This window comes from Toxotes jaculatrix, chromosome 14 (assembly GCF_017976425.1).
Source record: "Toxotes jaculatrix isolate fToxJac2 chromosome 14, fToxJac2.pri, whole genome shotgun sequence".
NCBI lineage: Eukaryota > Metazoa > Chordata > Actinopteri > Toxotidae > Toxotes > Toxotes jaculatrix.
Window position 1 is genome coordinate 720,918 of NC_054407.1, and position 10,471 is coordinate 731,388.

The 10,471-nt window shown below is 39.7% G+C and overlaps 1 protein-coding gene across 1 annotated transcript; it reads left to right on the forward strand.

Moving 5' to 3' along the window:
* Nucleotides 1–612: 612 nt before the first annotated feature.
* On the forward strand, nucleotides 613–10,173 carry LOC121193313 (NLR family CARD domain-containing protein 3-like; the record flags this gene model as incomplete). Its single annotated transcript, XM_041055554.1, has 4 exons — nucleotides 613–2,447; nucleotides 4,146–4,319; nucleotides 6,464–6,637; nucleotides 10,005–10,173. Coding segments are annotated over 4 exons (2,352 nt in total), but the record flags the coding sequence as incomplete, so codon positions are not given.
* Nucleotides 10,174–10,471: the final 298 nt, after the last annotated feature.

Consider the following 10,471-nt stretch of genomic DNA (forward strand, 5'->3'; position numbering starts at 1 on the left):
AGACATTGTGAACCAAATCTGGATATTTGTTCACAACAATCAACAGAACATTTAGTCTCAGCACAGGTCGTGCTGCTAAAATCATTTGTTGTCAGGTTTCTGGGATTTAATGACTGTTGGAAAGGAGCAGAATGTCCTCACACTGGATTGTAGCTCCCAACAAAGTTTGATCAGACTGAAAAAGGAAACACTTTGACCCTACAGGGTCTTCATGAGTTAAATGGCCAACATGACAACGAGCTGATAGGAGTCAATACATCATCAAGTCCCAACAATCTCACAGCAATTCAACCAAAACATCCAAGAGAATCTCAGTAAGTTTAAATATTTGTTAGAAAAGACAGACAGTCAGAGCAGCACTATACAGAGTAAGACTGTACATCTGTCTGCTCATGTCATCATCTCTGAAAACAGGAGCTGTGCTTTGATACAGTCATTTGTTCTATCATACAGCTTTGGCATTTAAGATGATTAGAAATAGCACAAAATGAAAAAGCTTTTCTTTGCTTGTCTTTAGTTTTTATGCAGCTGATGAAAGAAATGAGCAGATTCTCACATTCTCTTTCTTTAGTCTGACATTATTTCTTCTGTGTCAGTATATTTTCAGCAGATAGTGGTCTGCAGGAGGTTTTAGATGAACATAAGATCAGTCTGAGGAGGAGATGTGAACGTGTGACTGAAGGAACTGATGGAACCGGAAGTGAAACCCTCCTCAACAGGATCTACACTGAGCTCTACATCACAGAGGGACAGAGTGAAGAGGTTAATACCCAACATGAGGTGAGGCAGCTGGAGAAAGCTTCCAAGATGGAGACCCTCCATGACACTCCAATCAAGTGCCACGACATCTTTAAAGCCTTACCTGACCAACAGAGACGCATCAGAGTCGTTCTTACCAACGGCGTCGCTGGCGTTGGAAAAACCTTCTCAGTGCAGAAGTTTACTCTGGACTGGGCAGAGGGCTCTGAAAACCAAGACATCAGTCTGCTGGTTCTGCTTTCGTTCAGGGAACTGAACCTGATCAAAGAGAAGAAGTACAGTCTTCTCAGGCTGCTCCACGTTTTCCATCCAACATTAAAGAAGGTCACAGCAGAGAAGCTTGCTGTCTGTAAAGTGTTGTTCATCTTTGACGGCCTGGATGAAAGCAGACTTTCATTGGATTTCAGAAACAGGGAGGTCGTGTCTGATGTCTCACAGAAGTCATCTGTCAACGTGCTGCTGACAAACCTCATCCAGGGGAATCTGCTTCCCTCGGCTCTGGTCTGGATAACTTCCCGACCTGCGGCAGCCAATCAGATCCCTCCTGCATGTGTTGACAGGGTAACAGAAGTACGAGGTTTCACTGACGCCCAGAAGGAGGAGTACTTCAGGAGGAGAGCCAGTGATGAAGAGCTGTCCAGAAGAATCATCTCACACATCAAGACATCCAGGAGCCTCCACATCATGTGTCAGATCCCAGTCTTCTGCTGGATCTCTGCTACAGTTCTGGAGCACATGTTGACCACAGAGCAGAGAGGAGAGCTGCCCAAGACCCTGACTGACCTGTACTCACACTTCCTGCTGGTTCAGACAAAGAGGAAGAAGCACAAGTATGATGAGGGACATGAGACGAGTCCACAGGAGCTGACGAAGGCTGACAGGAAAGTTCTTCGGAAGCTGGGGAGGCTTGCGTTTAAACATCTGGAGAAAGGAAACATCATGTTCTATCAAGAAGACCTGGAGCAGTGTGGTCTTGATGTCACAGAGGCCTTGGTTTACTCAGGAGTTTGTACAGAGATCTTTAAAAGAGAGAGTGTGATCTTTCAGAAAACAGTGTACTGCTTTGTTCATCTGAGCATTCAGGAGTTTCTGGCTGCAGTCTACATGTTCCACTGTTACACTGAGAGGAAGACAAGAGAGCTGAGGACTTTCCTGGGGAAAGACTACAAATACTGGGACTCAAAACCTTCAAAGCATTTTGGAAATAACAATAGCAGCTACACATTTCTCAATGTCCTCCTTAGTGATGCCATGGAGAAATCTCTCCAAAGTAAAAATGGCCACCTGGACCTGTTTGTTCGCTTCCTTCATGGCCTGTCTCTGGAGTCCAACCAGAGACTTTTAGGAGGTCTTCTGGGTCAGACAGAAAACAGACCAGAAATCATCCAGAGAGCCATCAACAACCTGAAGGAGATGAACAGAAGTTATATCTCTCCTGACAGAAGCATCAACATCTTCCACTGTCTGATGGAGATGAACGACCGCTCAGTACATCAGGAGATCCAAGAGTTCCTTAAGTCAGAGAACAGATCAGAGAAGAGACTCTCTGAGATCCACTGTTCAGCTCTGGCCTACGTTCTGCAGATGTCAGAGGAGGTTCTGGATGAGTTGGACCTGAAGAAGTACAACACATCAGAGGAGGGACGACGGAGACTGATCCCAGCTGTGTGGAACTGCAGAAAGGCTGTGTAAGTCCAGACATGATCTTTAACATTATCAGTCAGTGTAGATTAGTAGTTTAGTTTTTCAAATACACACAGTATGAAATTATTCTCATTATTCTCATAATAGTTTTTTAATTTTTAGTGAGCTGTGTGTTTTTCTAGCTATGATTAAATTTTATGAGTATCAAACAGATTTTTGAGTTAGTTGTGATTATTACTATCAGGCTTTTCTGTTTATCAATTATTCTGTTAGATTCCACATTCATTTGTTAATCTATCCATGTTATTTTGTGTCTTTTTTATTCATACAAACCTGATAAAACTAATTCAAGCAGGAAAAAACACGCTGCTCAAATTAAAGGTGCTGCTTTACATTGTTGAATTCTCTACATTTAAGTGAGTTTGTAACTTTTGCTGAACAGCAGCCACTGTGGTAACTACAAACACTCGTGGATAAAAGTAAATGCTAAAACATAATGTAATAGATCCACAAGTAGAGAAAAGTCATCACCTCCATAATGTCAACATCACCTTTTAACAGTTTGCTAACATCAACATTAGGACCATAAACTACTGGTCATACAGACCAAGAGTTACTGCTGATGAATTAAACTTTTCATTTTGAAGAGTGAAATGATGTTACATCTTCATTTTAAGTGTCTTGGTTTTTCTTTAAAGGAGCAGTGTGTATGATTTAGTGACATCTAGTGGTGACATTGCAGACTGAAACTGTCTGAATTACCCTGCCCTCAGTCCCCCCTCTTCAAGTGTGTAGGAGAACCTATGGTGACCATCAGGTAACATAAAATGCTCTCTCTACAGCTAATGTATGTTTTTGTCCATTCTGGGCTACTGCAGAAACATGTAGGTGGAACATGGACTCGCTCCCTGTGTAGACATGAAGGGCTCTTTCTGAACAAAGAAAAACACAATGATTCTTAGTTTCAGGTGATTAAACTCTGTTTGAAAATAATTGTGAATATTATCTTCCATTTCTGCCAATAGATCCCGCTAAATCCTCCACACTGCTCCTTTAAAGTCCATATTTTGTGTTAAATAAGTCAGAAGCAGGTGTTTTCTCTCCTGGTGTAGAGGAGAGTAGAATCAGGAAACACACACCTTCAGCCAAGAACAGAGGTCTGAATATATCAGAGCAGAATGGGAGAATTCAGTATTCTTCTACACATTTGTCTGAGTCAGACTGCTGAAGCTTCATTCAGCTACAGCTGAACTCATCAAGTCATTTCTTACAGTGTAGTTGTGTTAGGAGGAGACCACTTCACAATCAGTGTGGACACAGGAAGGACGACTGCCACCAAAGACTCTTTAAATCAACGTGTGACATCTGACTGTTGGTTGAAGTCAAGAAATGTGAATTTGTGCTTTAATGTTGTTTAATGACACAAAGATCAGGAAGAAGAAGGTCATGTAAAACCTTCAATGATGAAGAGGATTTGAGTCCAACATGTCTGATTTGATCTTTATCTTCTAATTCCAGACCTGACTGAGCTCAGCAGCATGTTATGAATCTGTGTTGACATGAATAGTTGTATGAATGTTGTGGTGACATTTGTATGATGTGTGTAGAAGGCTGACATTATGATGATCCACAATAAGAGAAGGACAAAGTCCCTCTACTCATGTTAGTGAAAGCTCATTGATTAGGACATATCTGATTGGATTAGAAATGATTTTTATCCACATGATTTATTCTTTATTCAGATTGAGTTCCTGCAGTTTGTCAGAGATCAGCTGTGCTTCTCTGGCCTCAGCTCTGAAGTCCAACCCCTCCCATCTGAGACACCTGGACCTGAGTGTCAACAAGCTGCAGGATTCAGGAGTGAAGCTGCTGTGTGGTTTTCTGGAGAGTCCACAATGTAGACTGAAGACTCTGAGGTCAGTTCACTGTCTGTTACTGTTGTAGATCTTATATCTTTAATCCTTCAGTTTCACTTCATTTCAGTCAGTTGTCATGAATAATGTCTGTTGACTTCAATGAAACCTTCAGAACTCTCACACTGGTATTTGTCACAGTCAGCAGACTAATGTTTTCTAAATGAAGTGTAGAAAATGTCCAGTGTGAGTTGTTCAAAGTCCATTTTTATCACAACAATATACAGAAGATCCTCAGAACTAATATTTGTACAAATCAAGAGAAAAACACCTAATTTCAATTAAATGGCAGGTCTTCAGTGTTTTGTGTGTGTGTGTGTGTGTGTTTTGATCTTTAACACAGTGTGTAAATTGTGTTCTTTTCTCACTGAGTTGAATTGACTTGTTAAATGTGTTAAGGAGCAAAGACTTAAATCATCAGTATTCTTATTCCATTGTGTGTATGTGACTTTGCTTCTGACCACTTTACAAAGTTTTCTATTAAATTCTTCTTCTTCCATACATATTAGATAATGTAAAGTAATCATTAGAACGTGCAGTCTGATTGGTCATAATGTGCTATGACTTCTGTCAGTGAATACAAACACATACAAATATGGTTGAAACCTTCATCAGATCTGAGAGTATCTCAGGTTAAATTAGTATTTTGATTTCTAGTCTGATTTATGCAAAATCACATAGATTGTTTGCCTAACTGTAGACTGGAGAATTTCTAAAATCTTTGAAATCACTTTGTAACCCTTTCCAGCTTTATGTAAATCAACAGTTCTTGATCATAGATCCTCTGAAAGCTCTTTTTGGTGAGTCATGGCTCACATAAGCATATTCTTCTTGTGTACTGTATCAAAAAGTAGAGAAATGTGTCCTCTGTCACTCAGTGTTACTCTCATTGTGACATGACCTACAGTTTTTAAGTCAGTCTGCTTCAAGTGCAGAGAGAACTGACCAAAACTCCCATAGACTGCCATGTTACACTGAGCTCTTCAGTCCTTGTTATGAACAGAGATGATGGGAGTATTTAAACTGTGACAGCTCCTACACCATAAACAGTAGGGACATATAAAATACATCAGTGTCTTCTCTGAAGCCTTGTGATGCTCATGGTGAAAAGGTTTTGTTGACAGGATGTTTAATTTTCAAACTATCAGGGCATTTTTGATGGTTTTGTCCTATACCCTGTTGTCTGCTGGGCATACAGACTGGTTTTGCTGTGTATTTACATTCTGGTCCAGGGATCTAGTCACCATAGCAACCAATGATTCAGCAGTATCTGGACAGAAGTGGAAAACTGACTCTAACTATATTAATTAACTCTTAGTCTCACAGGGACCATTTTTACTGTCGGCCATCTTGTCCTCTCCTAGCAGGAAATATCAAACAGCAGCTTTAAGTCAGATCAACACAGCTGTTACTAATGATATCAACAAGGTCTTGATACCTGTAGTGACTCTGGTCAGGGTGAGGATAAGTCTCCAGGACATGAATAAAGTCCATATAATGTCCTCTTTAATGGTTTAAACATGACTCAGTGTGTCTGTGAACCTGTGTGATACAGTTAAAGCCTTCAATGGTTACATTATCACCAATATCACTGCATAACATGTTAGTAGGACTATCAGGGCCACTCATGAATATAGTCATGAATACAGATTAGCCAGTTCCAGTTAGCCAGTTAGCCAGTTCCAATGACGCCTTCAAGTCTTTGGCTGTCTCTCTGGGTTGTTTCTTTATCCTGTATATGCACCACACAGAAGACACATTCACAGAAATGTTTTAGTTATTATTACTAGTAGAGACCAGGACCAAGCAAGACATTTTTCCTGGATCAGGACTGAACATTTGAAGTTTGATCCATTTCAGTGGTGAATCAAAGTCAGTTTTTAGTCCAACATGTCTGATTTGATCTTTATCTTCTAATTCCAGACTTGACTGAGCTCAGCAGCATGTTATGAATCTGTGTTGACACGAATAGTTGTATGAATGTTGTGGTGACATTTGTATGATGTGTGTAGAAGGCTGACATTATGATGATCCACAATAAGAGAAGGACAAAGTCCCTCTACTCATGTTAGTGAAAGCTCATTGATTAGGACATATCTGATTGGATTAGAAATGATTTTTATCCACATGATTTATTCTTTATTCAGATTGAGTTCCTGCAGTTTGTCAGAGATCAGCTGTGCTTCTCTGGCCTCAGCTCTGAAGTCCAACCCCTCCCATCTGAGATACCTGGACCTGTGGGGAAACAACCTGCAAGATTCAGGAGTGAAGCTGCTGTGTGGTTCTCTGGAGAGTCCACACTGTAGACTGGAGACTCTGAGGTCAGTTCACTGTCTGTTACTGTTGTATATCTTAGATCTTTAATCCACAACTGAACCTGGTTTATCTTCATCCACAACTTGTATCCATTCATCTTGAATGAATGAATGAATGACATTTTAAATAGTTGTTGTTCCATATTGTCACTTTTCAGTATTCACATGCATTATCATTAAAAAAGGCATTTTCTAATTCTTCTTCTTCCATACATATTAGGTAATGCAATGTAAAGTAATCATTAGAACGTGCAGTCTGATTGGTCATAATGTGCTATGACTTCTGGCAGTGAATCACATACAAACATGGTTGAAACCTTCATCAGACCTGAGACTATCTCAGGTTAAATTAGTATTTTGATTTCTAGTCTGATTTCTACAAAATCCCAGTTGATCTTTCTTTGACTGTCTCAGATGTTATAATGGGTGTGTGTTGTGTGGGATGTTCAGAGCTGGAGTGTGTGACATCACCCACACTCTGACTGCCATCACTGAAAAATCTCTCAGAAAACTTCTTTCAACCTCTTTTCATTTTCACATTTACCAACCTTCAGGGAAAATTTATGTAAAGTGACAAGAAAAAATACTTGAACCTTTTGGAATTTCTTGGTTTTCTGCATTAATTTGTCATGAAATGTGATCTGATCTTCATCAAGTCAAGAGTATTGACAAATATAATGTGCCTAAAAAGAAATGTTTTTTTTTTCTTTCATGTCTTTATTGAACACACTCATTCAAGATTCAAAATGATAGTAGATAAAGTAAGTGAACCCTTGGAATTGATCACTGGTTGAAGCCCCCCATTGTCAGTAATAACGTTCAGGAGGAATTTCAGCCCATTCTTCCTGACAGAACTGGTTTACCTCTGTCATATTCTTTGGATGTCTCATGTGTATGGCTCTCTTCATGTCATTCCATAGCATCTCTATTAGGTTGAGGTCTGAGCTCTGACTTGAACGCTCCAAAAGGTGGATTTTGTTTTTCTGAAGTCATTCTGTTGTGGACTTGCTCCGGTGTTTTGGGTCATTGTCCTGTTGCATCACTCAATTTCTACAGAGTTTCAGCTGATGTACAGACATTCTCACATTATCCTGAAGAATTTTATGGTTGGGATGTTTTCATGATGATATGCAGTGTCCTTTTTACTCCAGATGTAGTGCTGGATGTTCTTTCCAAATAGTTCAGTCTTTGTTTCATCAGTCCATGAAACATTTTGCCAACACTGCTGTGGAGTGTCAATGTACTTTTTAGCAAACAGGCGTGCAGCAATGTTCTTTTCAGTAAGCAGCAGTTTCCTTTGTGATGTCCTGCCATAGACACCCTGCTTGTTCAATGTTTTACATACTGTAGACTCATGAACATAGATGTTAGCCAGTTCCAATGACGCCTTCAAATCTTTGGCTGTCTCTCTGGGTTGTTTCTTTACCTCACTGATGAGTCTTCATTGTTCTCTTGGGGACATTTTGATTGGGCGCCCACTTCTTGGTAGAGTAGCCACAGTCCCAAAGTGTCTCCACTTATAGATTGTTAACTGTAGACTGGTGAATTTCTAAAGTCTTTGAAATCACTTTGTAACCCTTTCCAGCTTTATGTAAATCAACAGTTCTTGATCATAGATCCTCTGAAAGCTCTTTTTGGTGAGTCATGGCTCACATAAGCATATTCTTCTTGTGCAGAGCAAACTCAAAAAGTTTGACTGTTTTTTATCAGTCAAAGTAGCTCTAGTCCACACCTCCAAACTCATTTTCTTAACAAGACTCCAGGTATGCTAACACCTGACTCCAATTAGCTTTTTTGAGATCATTAACTCAAGGGTTCACTTACTTTTTCCATTAGCACTATGAGGTTTTTATGGTTGTTCTCAACAAAGACATGAAATATCAGATTTTGTGTGAGTGTGTGTGTGTTATTAATTTAGGCACATTGTATTCGTCAATACTCTTGACTTAGATGATCAGATCACATTTTATGACAAATTAATGCAGAAAACCAAGAAATTTCAAAAGGTTCACATATTTTTTCTTCCCACAGTATCAAAAAGTATAGAAATGTGTCCTCTGTCACTCAGTGTTACTCTCATTGTGACATGACCTACAGTTTTTAAGTCAGTCTGCTTCAAGTGCAGAGAGAACTGACCAAAACTCCCATAGACTGCCATGTTACACTGAGCTCTTCAGTCCTTGTTATGAACAGAGATGATGGGAGTATTTAAACTGTGACAGCTCCTACACCATAAACAGTAGGGACATATAAAATACATCAGTGTCTTCACTGAAGCCTTGTGATGCTCATGGTGAAAAGGTTTTGTTGACAGGATGTTTAATTTTCAAACTATCAGGGCATTTTTGATGGTTTTGTCCTATACCCTGTTGTCTGCTGGGCATACAGACTGGTTTTGCTGTGTATTTACATTCTGGTCCAGGGATCTAGTCACCATAGCAACCAATGATTCAGCAGTATCTGGACAGAAGTGGAAAACTGACTCTAACTATATTAATTAACTCTTAGTCTCACAGGGACCATTTTTACTGTCGGCCATCTTGTTATCTCCTAGCAGGAAATATCAAACAGCAGCTTTAAGTCAGATCAACACAGCTGTTACTAATGATATCAACAAGGTCTTGATACCTGTAGTGACTCTGGTCAGGGTGAGGATAAGTCTCCAGGACATGAATAAAGTCCATATAATGTCCTCTTTAATGGTTTAAACATGACTCAGTGTGTCTGTGAACCTGTGTGATACAGTTAAAGCCTTCAATGGTTACATTATCACCAATATCACTGCATAACATGTTAGTAGGACTATCAGGGCCACAAATAACATCACACAAAGTCCTTCAGCTGCTCCTGGATGATGCTCCCTCACATCCACTTGTACAAAAATCCAGCATCTCACAGCTGATTATCCTGAATATGCACCACACAGAAGACACATTCACAGAAAGGTTCTAGTTATTATTACTAGTAGAGACCAGGACCAAACAAGACATTTTTCCTGGATCAGGACTGAACATTTGAAGTTTGATCCATTTCAGTGGTGAATCAAAGCCAGTTTTAGTCCAACATGTCAACATGTCCAAATATCCAGCATCTCACAGCTGATTATCCTGTATATGCACCACACAGAAGACACATTCACAGTTTCTGCAGAAATGTTCTACTTATTATTACTAGTAGTAACAGTATGGTATGCAAGCATGTTATGAATGTTGTGGTGACATTTGGATGATGTGTGTAGAAGGCTGACATTATGATGATCCACAATAAGAGAAGGACAAAGTCCCTCTACTCATGTTAGTGAAAGCTCATTGATTAGGACATATCTGATTGGATTAGAAATGATTTTTATCCACATCATTTATTCTTTATTCAGACTGAGTTCCTGCAGATTGTCAGAGATCAGCTGTGTTTCTCTGGCCTCAGCTCTGAAGTCCAACCCCTCCCATCTGAGACACCTGGACCTGAGTGGCAACAAGCTGCAGGATTCAGGAGTGAAGCTGCTGTGTGGTTCTCTGGAGAGTCCACACTGTAGACTGGAGACTCTGAGGTCAGTTCACTGTCTGTTACTGTTGTAGATCTTAGATCTTTAATCCACAACTTGAATCCATTCATCTTGAATGAATGAATGAATGAGATTTGAAATAGTTGTTGTTCCATATTGTGACTTTTTCTTCTCTCAGACTAAGAATTATTCCTTCAGTTTCACTTCATTTCAGTCAGTTGTCATGAATAATGTCTGTTGACTTCAATGAAACCTTCAGAACTCACACACTGGTATTTGTCACAGTCAGCAGACTAATGTTTTCTAAATGAAGTGTAGAAAATGTCCAGTGTAAGTTG